General features: G+C 42.6%; 1 protein-coding gene across 1 annotated transcript; it reads right to left on the bottom strand.

Annotated features, from left to right (window-relative positions):
• Positions 1-1,577: 1,577 nt before the first annotated feature.
• On the bottom strand, positions 1,578-21,307 carry LOC146986831 (uncharacterized). The gene is made up of 13 exons (XM_085775708.1): positions 21,043-21,307; positions 11,005-11,348; positions 10,212-10,563; positions 9,516-9,628; positions 8,380-8,593; positions 7,347-7,529; positions 6,478-6,722; positions 6,286-6,360; positions 5,012-5,168; positions 3,977-4,038; positions 2,418-2,597; positions 2,024-2,185; positions 1,578-1,882 (listed from the first exon to the last, which is right to left on the bottom strand). The coding sequence occupies exons 1-13, from the start codon at positions 21,071-21,073 to the stop codon at positions 1,823-1,825; spliced, it is 2,178 nt and encodes a 725-aa protein (XP_085631834.1). The 5' UTR covers positions 21,074-21,307; the 3' UTR covers positions 1,578-1,822.
• Positions 21,308-21,822: the final 515 nt, after the last annotated feature.

Raw genomic sequence — 21,822 nt, forward strand, 5'->3', positions numbered from 1 at the left:
CAAGTATCTGAGCAGCAGCCATGACAAGAGCTGGACCAGTCTTTTCTCTTTAAACTGAGCAAACACTGGACCTTCCTTTACGAAAGGAAAGGAGAAATTCTGTCCCCCAGTTCCCTGCTGCATCAACAATTAAAGCAACGCACCGATGTAGTCTGACCTGGGCAGAGTCTCATAAATGTAGAAACAACAGAGCAGCTGTTTGATGTTAGCGACCTGATCCAGAAATGATGGAAATCCTCGTCTGATCAACTGTAGCCCAAATTCATAAACACACGTGTCTTTAAATGTGTCCATCTAGGGGTCGTCATAGAGACCAAGCAGAGTTAATTCATAGTTAACGTCATCAAAGTATCATCACCGAACACTAATGCCGATACTAATTATGTCACCAAATCTCCTCCCACAGTGGGAACGCAAATTTTATTTTTTACATATTATTATTATGTCATTGTTATTTCTTATTGATAATTTGAATAGCTTAACTTTGTTGTTCGTCTCATTTCAGTCCTGTTTGCTTTGTTTCTGTGGGGAGGAAAATAACTCATTTATCATCTTGGTGTCTTTTCCTAAGTGCTTAAACTCTCACACACATCAGTCATTCGCTTTGTGATGTTTTCCATCCAGGTTGAGTAGACAAGGTTAGATAGAGGGTTGTTTTGACTTTCCATCTGCACCCGCAGACGTGATCGTAATTTTTCAACCCAAATGTGGATGTGATGTGATTGCAATAAGTAACTTTAAACATGACTTGACATGGTAGACAGATAAATCCTAGTGACTCGGCCACGTCCTCAGTTACTCTGACTTTGACATCTAACACTGAAACACTGAAACACTGAAGCCTTGGGGCTCAACTTGGACCTGTGGTTCGGAAATTGAATTCAACTCTGTTCATAGTTTTGTTTTCATGCTCTGCCTCTAAATATTGCCCATGTGTCATCGCCTCAAGATTTTAGCCAGGAGCATATAGCAGCCATTCAAATGCTATTGGGAAAAAAAAGCATATTAGGCTAAACAGCACATTAGTATATTGATCACATGACATGTTGTAGAGTGTACGTAAACATCCTCAGCAGTTACAACCATTCCTATAAGCAAAATAGAGAAATTTCAATCACTGTATGTAATACATTTAACATGATGCAGCATTTGAATGATGATAGTCACTATTTCCAAGAGGAATCAATAAAGTGCCAGAACCTTACTTTCAAAGTTGCTACAGGCCATCATACTTCCTGTTTGGTGACTTGGAGGCGGAGCTGGGAGGAGTCGCTGACATGAGACATCAGGTTAAACCCACTGAGCATTTCTGAGGCTGTGATTGTGCTTAAAATATGTGAACTTATTTTAGTTTCCTGCTCCACTTTGTCAGAGGATTTGGCTTCATGTGACTCAAAATAACAACCAAACTTCACCGCTTTACATTTGAGCATTAAGGTGGATTAAGGTGCTTTGTGATGTGATTGTTGCTTGTTTCATGTTTGAATCGTTTCGTGCAGCCACATTGGTAAAAGCTGAAAGCATAAGGCACAAACACTGGGCTTCATGTGATGTGAGTTTACTGTGTCTGTCTATGACGTTTGCAATGATGTCAGTGACTCCCACTCCACTGCCCCTCAGTCCTAGCTCCAGTCTGACTGGTCTCCCCCTCCCATCGACTACATCTCCTCCCTCCTTTCTTCGTTATCCCCTCTCTATCGAAGACATCCCGTTTTCTCTGCTGCCATCTTCCTCATCTTCTTCTTCCTCTTCCCTCTTGGTTTCACTACATCTCTCACAGATGCCCATCCTTCATAACCTGTCTCCTCTTCCTCCTTGTCCATCAGAGATGTGTGTCCTGCTCCTCTTCCTCCTCCTCAGTCGCTGCTTGATTGACAAACACCTGAAAAAAAACAAAACAAGATGAGGAGCTGAAGTCAGTACCAACTCAAACCAACCCGACCAAAACCAGTTTAAACCAAAGCAAACAAGATCCAACCGGCCCAAACCACATCTGTTCCAACTTTATTTACTGCTGCATCACCTGCCAGCGGCTGCTCTCCTCCCTGCCCGCCTCCCCTCCGCCTGCAAGCCCATTGGTGCTCGGCTTTTTCTCCTGCATCTCCGGTTGGCTGTCGTTGGTCACGTCTAACATGGGGTTGTCGTGGCAACCATTCTCCACAAAGTGAAGCTCCTCAGCACGAAACTGCAAGATCACAGCGCAATCGAACAGTTACACACAGTTGCAGAGTTCCAGCTGTTACAGCTCGGTATTTGGTCCCCACCAGGGGAAAAAAACATCTGGCTCTGCAGCTGCTAAATGCTCCACAATGTTTTGGATTAACTGTCAGTCAGGAGTCCATCTTTATTAACCCTCTGTAGTTTTGTTCCATGGTTACATTCACAGTCACAAAACACCAGTGCGTTGCGTTACTGACCGTAGTCTTGGTGGCAGGCAGCCGTCTCTGCCAACAGATGTAAATAAATCCAGATGTGATGATGACCATGCAGATGGAGCCGATGATCACCAGAACCACAAACAGCTTGCCGTAGTCGCTGCGTGTTTGACTGGGCCGAGACGGACAACTGCTGGCTGCACTGTAGTTCTGAATGCCGACCTAAACACACACACACACACACACATACTGAACTGACGATTATCACATTTTACACACACACACACACACACACATATGTAAAGGTATACATTGTCTTTAAAGCCCCTGTACAGACTTTTCATTCATCGAAAGTGGTAGTGTTTTGCCAGAATGAAGACGTTTGTCTGGCCGGCGCGTGCAGATTTGTTTTGGAAATGTCGGAAAGAAGACGGGACTTGCTTTTTTTTTTTTTAAGTATATTTTTTGGGCATTTTTGCCTTTATTTGATAGCACACAGTATAGATAGACAGGAAAGGGGGAGGCAGAGAGAGGGGGAATGACATGCAGGAAAGGTCTGCCCGACGCCCGACGGGGACGCCTACGTTGAGGACTGTAGCCAGATGGGACTTGCTTTGAAAACCTTTTTTTTTTAGCAGCGTAATGTATCTATTCGTATCGTTTCGTCAGTGGTCCGACCCGACCGCGCCTTCCAGAGGTATAGAATTAGACTACTTAGAAATAGCGTATCTTCACACTGATGGGCTCATTTGCTGTTGAGACTTTTGCGTATCCAGTTAAAAGCTCCGTACCGGGGCTTTAATTTATCAGTTGGTTTTGAAAACACTTTTAAACCTTTGTGAGAAAAACCAATAATCTGAGACTGGACCAAGACATTGCCTCTTTCTCAGCATTTTAAACTAAGCAGGTGGCAGCAGAGGAAAGAGTACGGATACATAATAATATTGTTTCATTATATATTAATTAACTGATGTGATGTCCCTCACTTGTCACTTCAACTAAAAGCATCTGTCAAATTGGTGAATTTAAATGTAAATAATTGTATTTTATGTTTCAGTTTACTTTAAGTGAAGTGACTTTTGATGTTATGAAAAATGCTGTACCTAGAATTTAAATATTTGGCCAATTACATAAATTAGGTTATTGATACTGATGCATTAATCAAGCGTGTAGCATTAAGACAAACTTGTTGGAGTATAAGAAACCAAATCATCCTGACCTGTAGGGAAGATTGGAGGGAAGTAAAAGAAGCTTCAAATGGGACATTAAGTGATTCCTGAGAAGACTATGGTATGAGCAAATGTTCTTATGTAAAGAAAGGTTGTTCAAGGCCCCAGGGCACTGAGGAGAGGCACTTTGATGAAGCTTGCTCTTGTTTCCTGTCGCTGTCTCAGTTTGGATCCTGCTGAGCTTTTACTAAAAGCCATAATATTTTCAAACTGTGTCAAGTTTAGCTCAGGTTTCTAAAAATACTCAGCTGCAGAGCTGCGTCCTCTCTTCAGGCGCGAAGCTTAAGATCCAGAAAAACTTCGTGGCAGGTATCACAGAATGGTTTATTACTACTTTGATTTGCTGTGGCATTCATGTAATGTGTGTTTTACCTTAAGCAGACTTATCTTGATCTGTCCCAACATGTTCAGCACTTCCTTGGTTTCGATCACACCTGGAAGACACGACACACAGTTTAACGCAGTCTGACACCTGTGCCTGCAAACACACTCAGAGTTTTATTCACACTGCTATAGAGAAATTACTGAAACACAGTATTAATACAAGCTAAATGAAATGAGAAATAGGAACATAACAGGTTAATACTCAATTATAGAAATTTAAATATATGTAAAATTGTCAAATAAGCACATGCAATTACTGTTGGTTACAGTGTTTACATAAATGAGTGCAGATATGTGCCACTATTTGTGCAAGTGAGTGTGTCTGAGCTCTTGTACTAATTAGTTTATACATATGTGCCTATACTTGATATGTTAGAACTATATATGAGAGTATATGAGCACACGTATCTCTAAAACAGCGTCTAGCATTAGAACATCTTTTATCTGATCACCAGGCAGCTCGGACTGAAACAAACTTCTTATTGAAACATCTCCCTGATGACTGTTTGTTTTTTATCTGTTGTTTGCTGCCGATGTCTCAGACTGTTGAAGGTTTCTGCTGCTGAAAATAACTGAGTGATGTCACACCATCTATTTTTGTCTAGTTATACAAATGAATAAGGCAACTGCTGTACACGAGCTGGTTTTATAATCAAATTAAGTGTGTAAGAGATGAGGGGACTCAGAGTAACCTTTTTTTTAAATCCTGCTTTTACTTTACTTTTATTGTATCAGGCTGATTTTTTTATGAAGTCTATGAATGTTGTTCTATTACTGTCCAGATAGGTTGATGTTTTCTAGTGCATTGATGAAGAGCTACCTGCAAACTCAGAGGAAAATACATACATATGATACATTTTAAAATAAAAAAATAATGCAGTAATCATTTAAAGCTATAGTGTTGTTCTTTGTATGTTAAAATTCAAACTGGATGTAATTGTTTAAAGGAAGTTATAATAGAGGGAGTATTTGTTTCTATGTTAATCATGCGTGAGTGTAAATCATAAGTGTGTGTGTGTTCACCCTGCTCAGAGGCCACGTTCATCAGCAGCTGGTGTTGCTGGTGTGTAGGTTTACTCAGGTAGAGTACCCAAGATCCCTCAGGGCTGTTCATCCTCCGAGCAAACTCGTGCTCCATGATCTTCAACAACCGCACGCCCTGGTCTACACGAAACTCCTCCTGTTGCACACACACACACAGACACACAAACACACACGCATTATCAGATACAAAGGATCTTCTCTTCTGCTGAGGAGGAGATGCTCAGACTCCATGTTGCCATGACAAACGTGAGGTCACTGCAGTGTCGTTGAGGGTTTGTGTTGCTGCCATGGCAACAGATCTCCTCCATCAGTACCACACACATAAAGCCACAGTGCAGCTCTGTCTGTAACTCATCTGAAGTCCTTTACTTCCTCGTCCTCGTTCAAAACCAGGACAACGCAGAGTTGAAAAAAAATCTGAGCCACAGAAAGTTTTGTACAGAACCTGTTTGGGTCACACAAAGTCACACTAACACTTTTTCTTGTTTCATGAGGTTTGTTTGGGCTGTGACAGAAACTCTGGTGTCGACTGAGCAGCTTTGTCTCCAGAGTGGAGGCTGGACGGACTCAGGAGATGGGCTGAGGGCGGCTAGCTGTTTAGCATGCTAACTTCAGCAGAAGGCAAGAAAGACAGAAACAGAAGTTAACCTTGGCACTGATTTAGAGACTTAAGGAAAGTTGGATGCAGAATTTTCTAAACTGGTGAATAATAAACAGCTGCTAATGCTAATGTTGGCTATGTAGCAATAAAGCTCCTTGAATATGAATTAAAAAGCACTTTCTTTTAAGGTAGAGTGCACACATACACATACTGGAGATAACCACATGGTCACTGTGTTCTTAACTAGATTATAAAAATATAGATTATAAAGAAAATAAAATTAATAAAACAAACTTAGCCTACATAAGATTAGCGTTGACAGGTGTTTTCTTATCAGTCTTGACAAAAGTTCTTCAGCCATTCTTGTCTTTACAAGTCAAAAGGTTATAAGCTACAGTGACTTGGTATCAAGAAACGAATGAGAGCGTCCACCTGGACCAGACCTCTGCAAACCTCAGGAGAGGAAAGTTGTGATACAGTAGAAATAAAACTGTTGCAGATAGGTGCTGGTGAGTTAATGAATTACTTTTGATACTTTTGTTACTTCCAGGCCAGGAAACAAAAATGCCAACATTATCTCTGTAGCAATAGCAGAACCTACAAATAACTAAGTGCAGCCCTTTTAATGTGAATTTAACTTCCTTGTACTTACACAGTTGAGGTTCTGGGCCATGTTGAGGATGACGTACCCTCGTCCGGTCAGCTCGCTCCAGTCCACACACACCACCTGAGCCCCAAAACCACAACAGCAGCAGCAACATCAACTGTCGTAAATGTGCAACTATTTTTTTTTCTCATTTCCTGTCGCCTGCTGTGACATCATCATACTGAGGTGTGACTGTACCTGCTGAACTTTCTCCAGCACGTTAACACGACTGACCGGCATGTGGACCTCCGTGACCCCACCGCCGCTGACCTCTGACCTCCGGGCCTGCAGGGGTGTGGTTCTTTCCAGCCAATCCCAGGACGGGTCGGTGAAGCTGACGGTGGGGGAGGGGTCTGTGATGTATCGGAAGATGTGTCTGATCCTTGTTCCCGTTCCCTCTGTCTTCTTCCACGTCTCCTCCTCCACCTCTGCACCTCCGTCTCCTGTTTAAAGCAGAAGTAAGTGATATATTTGTGTTAATATAAGTCTTAAATAGTTGTATCTTCCGACAGCAATCACTTACATAGAGTGTTTGGACTGAAACACGGGTCTGTCAGTCCCTCTGCTCTGCTCTGAGCCGAAGAGAAAACATTTATCGTATCCTACAGTTTTTATCCAATGAGGAGAGAGAACGGCATGCAGGGCTGTGTGTGCAGCCAAGGGACGCCGTGAATGTGGTGACGTAGGGACGAGGACTGTTATGGTGCGTTCAAGGAAACTCGTATTTTTCCGACCGTGAAGTCGTACCAGTTCAATCTGGTACGACTTCACGGGTCGGAAGTTACGAGTGGCCGTTATAGTGACTTTCACAGGTAAAACAGGTCGGAAAAACACGAGTGGGTTGCCTGAAACGCTACAAAGTCGTAAGTCGTGACTTGAAGCTGTAATTTACGATTTCAAAAGCCTGCCTGGAACGCAGCATTAGCGAAAACGACCGGACCACTTACTTCTGCTTTAACCAGTTGAGTTGGTTTTAACTGATCCGACAAGACAACTACTCTGACTTTTAGTATTGCAGATTCAGTTTTATTCTGTATTGCAATCATTTTGGTTGTGAGCCTTCTCACCTTTGAATCCATGTTGTCGCTGCTCCAGCTCCTCGTCCTCCTCCACGCTGGGCTGCAGAGGCTCTCTGCTGGGAGCCATGCCAACCTCAGGCACTGTGGGGTTCTGGCCGAAAGCACCTGCGTTAGTCAGACCTGTTTCTTCCTCTTCCTCCTCCCTCCTTCGATCTTCATCCTCTGTGTCACCTGTAGCAAGAAACCGGCGGTGAAACGCAACAGTTATAATTTAACTGCCCCTCCCTAAAACCTAAAACTCAGCATTAAAGGGATAGTTCACCCTAGAATGATATTTCGCTCATTATCTACTCACCCTCATGTTGACTAAGGGCTGGAAGAATTTTCAGAGTCCACCGTCCCTTCTCTGAGTTACAGGGGGTCTCGGCGTAGCAGTGCATTTCAATGCCACGGTTGCAAAGGGACACCAGAGCTCTTCGTAAAAAAACACACACAAAAAAACATCCAAATACCTCCATGCTGCTCGTATGTAATGTCCGTCTTGTGCTGAAGCCCCAAATTGCGTAATTGTCCCGAAAAAAATTAAATAAGTCTATATTCCAAGCATGTTTGTAGCATTAGCTCCTAGTGTCTGTTGTCCGGTTCGCACTGATACTGAGACCGACTGAGACTCGAGTCGGTCTCAGTGCGAACCTTGCGCATGCGCGCTGGCAGCGGAAGACCGGACAACAGACAGTAGGAGCTAATGCTACAAACATGCTTGGAATATAGACTTATTTAATTTTTTTCGGGACAATTACGCAATTTGGGGCTTCAGCACAAGACGGACATTACATACGAGCAGCATGGAGGTATTTGGATGTTTTTTTGTGTGTGTTTTTTTACGAAGAGCTCTGGTGTCCCTTTGCAACCGTGGCATTGAAATGCACTGCTACGCCAAGACCCCCTGTAACTCAGAGAAGGGACGGTGGACTCTGAAAATTCTTCCAGCCCTTAGTCAACATGAGGGTGAGTAGATAATGAGCGAAATATCATTCTAGGGTGAACTACCCCTTTAACAGTTTTCACTTCATGTCAGGACCTTTTGTGTAAGTTCCCAGGAGCCCAAAGTCTGTGCCGGTGTCGGTCTCAGGTATGGTGGTTCCTACAGTGTCGGCAGCAGTAGAAGAAGATGCAGCAGCTGTAGTAGATGCCGTGCTGGTCGTCGTGATGGAGGGGCGAAGGACCCCGTAACCACTGGACTGAACATCCTCCTCCCCCTCTGCCTCCCACAGCTCCCTCTCTATAGGACCCACCTGCGAAGTAGGTAACACCATGTTACACAATGTCACAAACTTTTTAAAATATCGATAACGTGCATTAGGGCAGAGTGATATCACAATATTAATACCATCACCATAAAACAAATGTACACACTGATTAGCATCATCAGAAGATAATTTGTTTGTCTGTGGAGACTCAGTGAAGACAAAACCTGCAGCTGGTTTTACATTTAAATGCCACTCGACACCAATCCTCAGTGTGGTTTCTCACAGGCACAGATGACTTTGCATAATTCAAAATGGGTGGTATAAGTGATTGCAATCATCACTGTATTTATAATATTAACATGATTTATTCATATTGACATGCAAACACTCATCTGTGAGTTTCTGCTCCTTTGTAAATCGCAGGTTAAATAGAAATTAAGTGGGAGAAGATCCATTATCTCCATTCGCTCAGTCGACAGGGGCCAAAGAAAAAGCACTAATCTCATAAAACAGTTAAGGACTAATTAAATTATCCAGCACAAGGTGAGTGGGTGAGCCCTGGATTACATCTGATTCTCTACCATCCAATTAAAAGTCAAACTGCAGCTGAAGACTTCTAGTTTTTATTCTGTCCTTGCTGATTTTCCTCGACCCCTGCGCTTCACGTCTGTATGTGATTAATATTCATAGAAACCTACTCATAAAAATCTACTTAGCAGAAATAAAAAGGAACATTTTCCCATGAATTTGCCTCCATTTTGTTAAATGATCACACTTAGAGCTTTTAATGATCAGTGCAGATCCATGGGTTTCCATGGGAAAATCAGAGAACAATTAAATTGAAATGATGCCTATTAAAATTTTTGTTAATAATATGTAAAGTTTAAGTTCTTCTATTTTTGCTGTGTTTTATCAAAGTTTTTATGATGACACCATTTAGCTACACAACTAGTTCCTTTGTCGTCACCTCCAGGACCGGGGACGCACGGTGCTCCTGTGGTCCAGAATCATGCACCTCAGCTGGGGAGGAAAGGCTGCTGGGCTGCCTGGAGCTGGAGGCGTGGAAGGATGAACTGTAGCCTGCACGACACAAAGGAACATGTCAGAAACACATGTTAGATTATGTGTGTGTGTGTGTGTATTTGTTTACACTTCTCATCCATAAAACTCTTATGTCATTCTTTTTTTCCACAGTTGACATGTGGTTTTGAGTTTGTGTGTGTGTACTGTATGTGTGTGTCTGCAGCAACAAAATCAAGTTTGAGTTATAGCTTTGTCACATTTAGCACAAAAACTAGCTTTCACTCATTCACCATTCATAATCCATCCAATAGATGTCGGGGTGTTTCATATCAAACCATTCAAAATGTGAAAAATGTGTGCAGTGGTGCCAGAGGAAAAGTCAGAGAGTAAACAGTTAGGACCACAACTGTCGTGGCTACAGATCCATGCAGGAACATTATTATCTCACATGTACATTTTGTTTGTTTTGTTTTGACTTGTTGACTGCAGGCTGCATCCTCAAAGCCATTCAAATGATCTCGCAGATCAAATCAGATTAGTCCGTCTGCCCCGAATCAAGGAATGAATGATAATATAACAGTTAAGGACTAATTAACCCGAGGTGTTGGTTTAGTTCTGTGAGAAGACAATTGATACTGACCAATCAGAGCATCCAGATCTGGCGTTGTGTGGTTGGCATCTAAAGCGTCTTGATCGCCCATCCCTGCTTTCCTCTCCTCCTCCTCCTCCTCCTCCTCCCCTCTGATGTCTCCCTCCCTCCTCTCTCTGTCCTCCTCTCTCTCCCACTCCTCCTCTCCTCCTCTCCTCTCTCGGTCTTCCCCTCCCTCCTCTCCTCTGTCTCTGTCCTCCATGTCCGTTCCATAGAAACCCGAGGCCTCCTGGGAGGTGTCGCCAGCTCCCGGCCCATTCAGAAGCTCTGTCTCTGGGTCAGCGGCGTCGGGTTGCCCCTCGTATCTCACTGCGTCCTGTGGAGCCACGAGATGAACCATCCTCTGGAAGCAGAGACACTGAGACTGAGACAAAGTGAAGCTCCAGAGCTAAATGACTCTCTTGATGCTCGTGGTGTTTGTAGCTTCTCTAATTAACAGCAGATCAAACAAACGACTCATCATTATTTCATATTGTTTTATATGTGATCTCCAGTGGGCTCATTCACTGATTGTAACTGTTGAGTCTGTTTCTGTTTCCTCTTGGAATTAATTTTACATTTAGTTACCTAATTATCCATCAATATATATATCAATTAATCAACCAAACAGGTTTTATTTCTAAAAAAAACTTTTCATACAAACAATGCAACACAAAGTGCTTCCTGAGGCACCGAGTGGTATTACAGGATAGTCCAAGTAAGGGCTAAGATGGTTAGCATGCTAACTTCTACAACATCATAAATAGATGGCTTAATCTACGTACATATTTAAATTAACCCACACCTCCATCTCGTCCTCCACGCCCAGGTTTTCCTCCATGGCAGGAGCCGTCCTGGCTCCGTCCTGACGAGCAGAGGACGATGGGTTCAACTGGGAGACGTTCGCCGAGTCCGTCTGAGCCTGGGACCGGGATATTTCATGGATCTCGGGCCAGCCCATGTCATGGACCAAGTGAGGCTGGGCTCGCACTAACTCATGGACTGAGTGGCGTTTCGTTCTGACTAATTCCTGGATGAACTGAGGCAGGGCTGGGCCTTCATCGTGGAACAGTCGGGCCACAGGAGGACCAAGAGGTATGACACGCTGAGATGAGCCCAGTCTGAAAGCATCACAGCCGGACAGAAGAGCTGCAGCACAGAGAGGAGAAACACTTTAAAGGTACTGTCCTAAATAATGCAGTAAAAACATCTGCGATATTGGTGCATTTATGTAGTTTGTGTGTGTTTGTGTGATGATAAAGCAGGTCTGGTTTCTATATTAATACTATTAAAGTATCAAAGCCTCAGTCCACATGGAAATGCTCACAGCCTGTATTCAGAAACTGAGCCCTAAAACCAAAGTCAAGACTTCTGTGACTTTGTGATGTCACAGACCCAAGCCCCTCCCACCTAGACCCAACACCAGCAGGATTTGGTTTCTTTGAGTGTTTTTGCCTTAAATCTGCTCTGTTTTTATTGGATCACGAAGAAAACAGTCAGCCAATCAGTGGAGAGGCCCAGATCTTCCTCTCTTCTGATTGGCTGACACTGTCCATTCGCTACTAGAGCTCCACAGAGAAGCTGAGAGAAAATAAGGACCTTTAATAAATGCTATATAATGACCTGTAATACAGTTTGTTACTATGACTCACAAAAAGCCAATACATTATAACATAGTATGACGGATTCGATAATATTAATGTCATTATAGGAGAAACTATAATTATTGATAAATAATGTAATTAACATTTGAAATGTCCTTAATTAAAATGAATTACAAAGTGTAGAGGTGTTACAGTAATAAATGAAAGGAGGTGACATCTTATTGATTTTTTAATTATACACTAATTATACACTCTCTGAACAGCATCAGTGTGTCACAAGACGTAATCTAACTCTATAATGGCTCATTAAACAAATGAAAAGCAAAAGAGAGTGAGAGGTCAAATAGAGTGAATCGACAGATCAAATCGTCAGTCGAGCTAATTCTCTGTCCTGATTTAATGTTGATCTTGTTGTTGTTGCTTGCTTTGTGGACAGAGAACAGTGATAACATGTGAGTCGTCTGCAATAAAGTGATTTCATTTAACGTTAAAACCAACATCCACTTACATCCTCAGCTGCTCTTGGAAAGTCACTACAAACCTCTCATCCTCCATTTAGTTAAAGTTCTGGTATTGTTCTAATCGACTTATTATTCATCCTCTTAAATTTGTTCATTTCTTTATCCATTTATTGGTTGATGCTGCTTTTATTACTTGCACACTTAACTCTGTTTTTATCATGTACTGTACTGGGTGTATGTTGTGTTTTTATGTCAGTGTGTGAAGCCCACTGAAACAAATCCCAATCAACAATGTTGTTGACATGGCAATAAAGTATTGAAACTTGAAACTTGAAGTTTAATAAATAATTTACTTTCTCAGAGTTGAGCTGCAGGAGGATTTTTCTCAATCTGACGTGTTCAAAGTAGTTTCAATTTGCTAGTGAGACATCTCTGAGTCCAGCTATTAATTATTAACATTTACAACCACAGAGTTTATCTATTTATTAAACATTATGGTATCATGTTACATCAACAAGCTCTGATTCTGCTGGTAAAGGCTCTCTTGCATCGGTGAATTCAAATATTTTGGTAACATAATGGTTCAATGTTGTGAACATGACATAAATGCAAGAACTGCAATTATTAGGTTTTTTTCCCCAAATACATTTTTACCTTTTTTGTTAAGAATATACACATACACACATGTACATATGAAAACAACAAATAAAAGAGCACTCTGAAATGAAATAAAATTAATTTAATTTAATGAACCCTGCTCATCATTACCAATGCATACCGGGACGAGGGTGGGGACTGCTAACTCCATCGGCTGACAAGAAGTTAGCCAAAACGACCGGATCGCTTACTTCTGCTTTAAGGCCAAATTAAACATTTTGGAATTTTCAAAAATTTGGTTGGGATACCCCAACTTTGAGCAGTTTTTAGGGGGTTTCCCACGGGAGTTGAATTTCAACATTTTATTACGTGATATTACACACCTTTCTAAACACAATGGTGAGGAAATTTCTTGGTAAGGACTTCCTTCCCAGATTTATGTTTCACTTACTACCAGGAGATGGAAGGATATTAGCAGAGTGCTAATGCAGTGTGCATTATTATAATTTGTTTTTGAATATATCAAATACAAGTTTTTTTCTGGGCTTTAGCAAACACCGTCTCCCATAAGCTCAACAAATTGGCACATGGCTGCGTCATGTCTCAGCACAGGATGTCTGTCGATGTGAAGGACGGACGGAAGGGGAGCAACAGCAGGACCGAGGCGACATGGCGCCCTCTGTCTGGACCACAGATGGTCGTCTGACCACAGGCCTGACTGAGCTGATTATCATATCATAGCCAACATGTGTCCAACACGTCTGTGCCATGTTAAGCCCCCCCCCCCAGTCTGACATAATGACATCATAGATCCTTCAGCTCCCTCCTGCTGACTGCAGGATTTCCACCAGAAAGAAAAGTGTCTTTCTTCAATTCAAACTCTAGAAACTTCTGTAAAGTCCAGGCAAGAAAAGATTCCAGCATCTGCACTGACACATCAGCTGCTCCAGCTGTTTTCAGTCCAGGAGTTTGAATCCAAACACATGAAAAAGGAAATGTTTTCAAGTAGAATCACAAAAAGAAAACATCCCTGAAGGCAACATTTCCATCATCTGGTGTCAGATTAGGTCATCTGCGTGGACTCAATGGTTGTAAAACTCCTGACTGTCTCCAGCTCATGTCACAACTTCAGGCGACACATTTAAACAACACTGGTTCATGTTCCCCCACAGGATGAATTGTATCAACCACTGTAACCCGTCCAATTTCCTCTGGCGCCGTGTTGGTCACCATAACGCTGTCCGTGGTGCTGAAGTCAAAGATTTAATCTGGACACACACTATGGGCAGTTTTCACCACACCAGCAGCTTCTTCTGCCCTGTTAGCATTTTTGATTTAAAAAAAAAAACTGCTTCAAGCTTCAGACTGCTTCAAGCTTCAGCTTCCAGTTTAATCTAATGACAACTGACAACATTAAGGACGGGATCAGCAGCTGTTTTCACACACACAGTGTAGCACTCAGATTGTGGCTGACAATTAGACCAAACAGTGTGAGACACAAATCCTGAGCTTTGACTGCACATTGGAGACAATTCACACCAACAGAGTGAGATGGAACGAATTAACAACTTCTCTAAAATACAGAATTGTGCTTCCATCTCAACAGAAACGCTGCATCTGATGTTAGATTGTCTCGTTCTCTCTGTAATTAGCAGTCTCCACGAATAAAGCAGCCATATTGGCCGGTCCACAGGCATCGCTGCTTAAAAGTCTCTATAGATGGACTGATAGATCTTTATTGTCACTGTGTATGCACAACAAAATTACATCTGTGTCCACTCATTGTTGATAAGGGAAAATAAAACAACAGAAAAATATTATTATGTTATTATTTGATCCAGGGCCATAACAGTGGTGCTGCCCACTTCATATTTCTCCTGAGGGCACTGGTATGTGAAGTCTTCACTGAGGCTGCGGACTTTAAACAGACTTTTCATCAGCTCTGTTATTACAGTTTATAAAGTTTCAGCAGCTAAGGACTCAGAGGACACAGACTAATTACTGGATGAAGGTCCATAACGAGCCCAGTGGCCCCACAAGGCCAGTGTCTTCATTACACGCCAGAAAATAAAACGACAGAGATGAAAAGTGGAGACAATTAGACTCATTAGACTCTGCTAAAAATGTCTGGAAGTAGCTTCAGAGCCACAGAGAACAGATTTCACAGTCACACGTCATGTCAACATGCCACAGTGATGAGTCAGCATTATTTCCTGTCCCACTGTTGACAGTAGGACAGTTGTTGAGCTGCTTCACTCTCGACTTCTGCCATCTTGACTGATTTAAACTGAACTGAAGTCATTTGATGAACTCAGCTCTCAGTGAGTGACTATGAGCTCTGCATCTTCTCCATTGGTTCAATCTCACAGTTTTCAATGGTTCAAATGTGAGGATTTGTCATAAATAGCCGAAAAAACGTAAACGTAAAGAGTCGATGGAATAAGACAAGAGATCTGAAAATATTCCTTTTTCGGATGTGGGAAATCTAAATTGATGTATTTTAAATTTGTCTGATGCTCAGACAAGTGACATTAACTATTTTTTATAGAGGACTTTACTGAACAAAGCACTAATGGTTTGTTCCAGTACATGTGATTGATAAACATCAGAGCAAGTATGCTGGCATTGGCACTTAGCTCAAAGCCTATTGGATAAAGACTCACAGCTGCAACATGCAATGAAACCTGAGTGAATGAGTCTTCTATCCACTGCATCAATTCACTTTCATTTCATGTGATTTGTTGACAAGAAGAAAAATTCAAAATATGATCAGCCTCATTAAACACTTATGAAACCAGCTATGTTAATTAACTCCCATCATGCATTTCTGCAGAGACACTTCACCTTTAAAAAATGCTGAGCTGAAAAACCAGTGGCCTGTAAAATGTCCCGCTCTCTGGACGAGTGTTTCAGGGAGGAGACGGAAGACGGACGGGAAGGACGGAGGACGAACAGCAGGACGGAGGAGAAACAGATAAAGTGCTGTGGTTGGTTAAATTCAGGTCGCCTCCTAAACCCTCCACTCAGCTCTGTGCTGATAAAAGTCCACCTTATTAAGATGGACTGTCTGGGTGATGTCCTCTCAGGAGACAAAGCTCTGACTTATGAGAAATGTGAGAAATAAGATGAAGAGAAACAGTTTTGGAGAGTGGAGAGTTCAGAGCCAGAACCTGATCATGTGTTTATCACCGATGATCAATCAGCCATAAACATTTACCCACTGATCTCTGATTTGGCTGAAAGGCCGAGGAGGAAACGCTCTGTGAGCTCTGACGTCTGACCTCAGGTTGTTTGGTGGTGCAGCGATGTTCATGTCCTTTACCTGCAGGAATATTTTGGTGACACCTGAGTAGTGATGGAGAATAAACAGGGACTGAAATCAGGAACCAGGCAGTGATCGTTGTCACTGACGTCTCCTCTACACCGACAGTGACGTGTTGGGAATAAATAAAGAAGGTGGACATGACGGACGTGGACGTGGCAGCCTCCAGACAGGATGAGATCAAACTCTAAGCTTCAACATCAGTGTCATGTCGTGATGATTCCCTCACACAGTCGAATCAACAAGAGATGGATCCACAACGACAGTGATGGCAGAAGCCATTTTGTTTTCCAATCGTCCATTAGTCTGTTCTCATGAAAGTCTTGGACTTGATGTTAAAGTGACTCGATTTTGATGGACAACGGTTAAAGGTGAAGCTTGTGGTGACCTTACAAAATGCTCTTTTAGTCTAAGTAAGTAAGCTTACGAATACAGACCAAATGTAGTAGCAGCACCACTGGAAACCTGTGGGGGGGCGGTGTGGAGGTGAACTGTCTCCCACAGTTAAAACCAGAGAAAGAAAACACAACAAAGGCAAAAACTCTTCTGAGGAAAGATGGGAACTGAAGGTGACAGTTTGTGAAATACCAGTTCAGAGTAACGTCCTCTAGCGTAGACACTGTTTGACGTCCAAACTAACATGAAGCAGACGTAGGATGATGAGGTCGGTGATAATGTTTAAAACGTGCAAATTGATTTTCATACTTGAGGAGGGGAAGCACAAATGAGACTTTAACATAATTTTCTTTAAAGACCCTGTACAGACTTTTCATTTAGTGTTGATTTTGGCGGCCCCTGTGGACAAAAGCGGTGGTGTTTTGCCGGAATGAAGACTGCATTTCCCACTGTCATGAAGACGTTTGTTTAGATTTGTTTTGGAGACGTCGGAAAAAAGACGGGACTTGCTTTTTTTTTTTTTTTTAGCAGCGTAATGTATCTATTCGTATCGTTTCGTCAGTGGTCTGACCCGACCACGCCTTCCAGAGGTATAGAATTAGACTACTTAGAAATAGCGTATCTTCACACTGATGGGCTCATTTGCTGTTGTAGGTAACAGAGACACATCAGCAGAAACCAGAGACTTTTGCTCATCCAGTTAAAAGCTCCGTACAGGGGCTTTAAAAAAACAATTGGATTAGATTCTGATGGTCAAAGGTCAAGGGTTAGTATGACCAAATAAAACACCCTTTAGCCATAACTCAAGACTTCACACAGCATTAATGACAAATTACAAATGTTCAGAGACCAAACCTGGAACTAATCTGCGTGGTGGAGGGATACGACCAGGAGAAGGAGACTAGTTTTGTCTTTCAAAATGGTCTCTCAGGTAGACCTCAACTACACCCGTGATCGATTATAGGCCTATATGTAGAGAAATTGAGGTGTTTCTGTTTATTGACGAGCTTGTCCAGCAGAGACAGATACAGTCTGAGTCTTTACGCTGTGATGTTGCACCAAACTGTTATCACAATATTAGAGCACATGTCTCGTACTAGCCTACAAACTGAATTCTCCGCTACTCTGCACTGTGACCTTCGAATTTTTGTCTACAAAGGCAGTTTTGCAGCGTAATTACTTCAGAACATCTTCCAACGTCCGTCCGGCCGCAGGGACCGAAGAGCTGAGTTCGCCTTATCAGCTTAACTCAGATAAGCTCCATGCTGAGCTCCACCAGGCAGCCGGAGCCTCGGGGGGCCTGAGCTGAGCAGGTGCTGGAGAGGAGACCACCCCCCACAGAGTTCATCAAACCACACTGAACCTGAGATCACAGATGCAGAGAGAAAAATCCTGCCTGCACAAACAGAACAAGTGCGGCTGTGAATCCGAGGTGTGGAGTAAACGTGGAGGGAAAAGTGTGTAAGAATAGGGGGTGAAACAATAACTCGATCCACGCTGAAACATCGACATGGATCGATGGTGAATGCATCAATCGAAAATCAAAACATTGATCAGACATCGATACGTGTCGTAATAGCCTAGGTCAGGACATGCTTTTATTTTAAACCAACGGGGCAGTTGTAGGTCTGAGAAGTGAAGCTCACTTCCGCGTTCAAAAAACTGCAATCCCCTCGGATTCCTCTGGGGGCTGGTGTCAGAAGGGAGCATTCCCCATAGACCCCCATGTTAAAATCGCCGACTTTACATCCTCAGTAAACATGTTAAAAGCCTGGTGTCAGAACGTTTTTTCGTCTCAATCGATAGTTTCTACCCCCGCACACACTCTGAGGGGGGTGAATTTTTTTTTAACTCTACCGCTTTACTGTTATTAGGTTAAAATTCTGGCCAATCAGGGCGCGGAAACGTTGAGTGACAGGTCCGAGCAGCTCCGTGGACAGCTGCTTCGAGGCCAGTGGGCGGGTTCTCGGCCGGCCAATCCAACATGGCGCTGTTCAGGCCGCCATATTTGAGTCACAAAAACGACTCCCCAAAACCAATGGGTGACGTCACGGACGCTACGTCCATTCTTTTTACAGTCTATGTTTTAAACATGTAGCAGCTGGAAAAAAGTCAACCAGATATTGTTTACTATGGCCTGGAAACATTTTGGATTTGGGAGAAAATGCAGGTCAACTGATCAGTCACATGCTGTGTAAGCAATGCCTCTTCAGACACCACAGGAGCCTGAAGAAAACACAGCATGGACCCTCATGCTAGCAGCAGCAATGATAACAAACCAGATGCTGTCTCATCGTCAGCCCTCGGTTTTCCTACTAAAACTAAACCAAAAACAATATGAGCCTCACTGCTGCAGTTTCATATTTCATTTGCAAAGATGACAAAGAAATTGCTAAATTCGAGAATTGGTTTGAGACGCCCAACTGGAGTAAGATTTACGCAATCCTGCTTTCATAAACAAATAGGAACTTAATGTGCTCTCAACTTTATTTTGTAGAATGTGATAATTGTAATGCTCACTTCATAGTGGAAATGAGCTCTTTTCATTTAGAAAGATTGATTCTCATTTCAATGTCTGGCTGAGCTCAAAAATAAAAATGTCAAATGTCATTTTAGTTTACGGGACTGGGCTGGTGCAGCTTTCGTCCCTGCTTTTTGACTGTTTGGACTCGTTGTGAAGACAGCTGGTGTTTGTTGATAAGGTGTAAGTTACGTCAATATCACAAGTTTCAGATGTTATTATTACTGATGTGTAGCCTACTGTTAGCTTAACATTAGTTCTTAGCTGGGTCCGTCACTTTTTTTGTGTCCCCAGAAACGTTGTGTTGTGAGTTTTTGCAGTGCATGTGTTGTCATAGTGACAGAGCTGTTTTCTGAATCTCAGGCATCTCTGTGTGTCTTTGCAGTGTGTTGAGCCCTCGGGGCCACCGTAGTAAACATCTTCAGTTTCAGTTCACATGGGCCTTCATTTCTGATGCTGCAGATGCGTCTCTCCCTCCCTGGTCTCGAGCTTTCATTTTGGATACAATATGTTATGGGGGAGGGGAGGCGAGGGTGTCACCCTAAAGCCCCCCCTCAGATGAGCTTACAGTCCGGGGCCCTCCCCCAAATCCCCCTCGCCACGACTCATCCTCGCCCTCATGTCTCCTCTTCTCTAATCAGAAACTGAAGATTCCTCCTCCATGTTTTATCATCGGAATGAAAAATAAAACATTTTTCTTTCGACTCTCATCAGCACCGACACACAGACACATCAGCCCAGACTCACAACAACAACAACAACAACAACCAAACTCAACACAAATCGCACAGAAACTGTCAAATCACATAACATTAACGTCATAAAAAAATGAAAACTATGATTATACAGTGAGAGTGACAATTGATCACAGTTATCATTAATAAGGCTGAGTTATATCTATAAGCCAATCAATCAACAGATAACTGTTTCAATAACTGATCAAAGCATCTCGAAATGTAACAGTAGAAGGATTTACTTGATAATTTTCTGACATTGTAAGGACAAAACGATTGATCCATTACTTGAGAAAACAATCCTTAAATCAGCACATCAAAATCATCAATATCGTCTGCACATGTTTTGAATATTAACTAATTCCTTAAGTAATAGCCTATGTCCTGCTTCTCTGGTGTGAGGATTCAGTGCTCCTCTCTATTTTGAAATTTGAATTATAATTTTGAAATAGAAAAATAAGGAGTTTCATTTTCCAGTCTAAATAATTCATCATTTAATCACATGACTAAGCAATAAATCAACCAATAATGAAGGTAAACATCAGCTGGAACCTTCAATATTGTAGATATTATTTGTCTGTAGAAGCCAAAACACTAGGGCAGACTCGGGCAGGCTGCCACATAATCAATCATCAATCACTCCAATCCATATCCGTGACGATGCAGAAAAAAAAAAATCAAACTCATGTTTTAGCGATGATGAAAATTATTATTCTAGGTGCCATGTCTGCTGCCTGTAGTGGTGCTGTGTGTGTGTGTGTGTGTGTGTGTGTGTGTGTGTGTGTGTGTGTGTGTGTGTGTGTGTGTGTGTCAGACACTGCAGTGTGTGTGTGTCTGCTGATTTAAGTGCACTGCGCGCCTCCCACACACATCCAGCCTGAGCTTCCACTTTGCAGAAATTAACCTGGACGCTTTTATCAGAACAAACAGCGTCACTGTCATTAATCAATAATAAATCATCATCATCATCATCATCATCACTATGAGAGTTGGTGCAGACCCACGAACATCACATAAACACGTGTGGGGAGTTGGAGGCTGAGTTAAAAAACTGATCTGGTCTGTGATGTTTCCAAAGTCCCTGAAGATTCACGAACGATTCATTTTCCTGATCTTGATGTTAAATTTATTCCCTGTTCACGTGAACGCCTCTCTGCAGTCACCTGCGCTCGCGCTGGATTGAATGAAACGGGAATAAACAGACTCACCGATCAGCGTGATGTGGAGCAGGCCCGGCATGTCTGCTGCAGTGCTCGGTGTCCCCGCTCCTCTCCTCCTCCTCTCCTCCTCTCTTCTCTCCTCCTCCTCCGGACGGATTCTGGATGTGGACGCAGCTCCTCCTCGGCTCAGGCCGCCTGTCGTGCGCTGTGTGCGGGCTGGCTGAGCGGCGGTGACCGGTGACTGACGGTGACGGACGGACACAGCTGCGGTCAGAGCGGGACCGAGTTAATGCTGCTGCTGCTGCTGCTGCTGCTGCACCACCGACGCTGGGAGAGGAGAAGCCGCCTGCAGCTGCTGCTCGTTCCGCCTCAGGCCGCCAGGTGTCGCTGCTGCTGCTGCTGCTGCTGCGTTCAAGTGCTGTTCGTAATCGCATTTTTTTTTAATCCGAAGAGGCAATTTGAACGGGAAGAAATACATTTTATCAATAGGCTATGGAGTAAATAGGTCAAATATTTATGACCAAAGATTAATGTTCTCTTTCTCTTCTTTCCTCTGTTTTGTTTTGTTTGTTTTGTTTTTTCATAGTCTTTAGTATTGTGTCTGCAAATCTTTTCATCTGTTTAACTATTTCTTTCAATATCTGGATAATTGTAGTGTGTTTTTACTATTTGCAATTGTATGTGCTGGGCCCCAGGAAGAATAGCCATCACTCATTTGAAGAAATTGCTAAAGGGGATCCTAATAACAACATGACAATGGTAAGCTAATATGAGCTCATTTGGGTTAAATGTTGAGTTACATTGAATTCTCACAGGTATGCAAGATAT

Source organism: Trachurus japonicus, chromosome 5 (genome assembly GCF_045865225.1).
Source record: "Trachurus japonicus isolate A0001 chromosome 5, Traja_1.0".
Taxonomy (NCBI): Eukaryota; Metazoa; Chordata; class Actinopteri; order Carangiformes; family Carangidae; genus Trachurus; species Trachurus japonicus.

Coding starts and splice junctions, on each gene's coding strand:
- LOC146986831 (XM_085775708.1), bottom strand. CDS start 21,073: ATGCCGGGCCTGCTCCACATCACGCTGATCG. Junction 10,564..11,004: donor GCGTGGAGGACGAGATGGAG/GTGTGGGTTAAT, acceptor CTCTGCTTCCAG/AGGATGGTTCATCTCGTGGC. Junction 5,169..6,285: donor TGGCCCAGAACCTCAACTGT/GTAAGTACAAGG, acceptor TGTGTGCAACAG/GAGGAGTTTCGTGTAGACCA.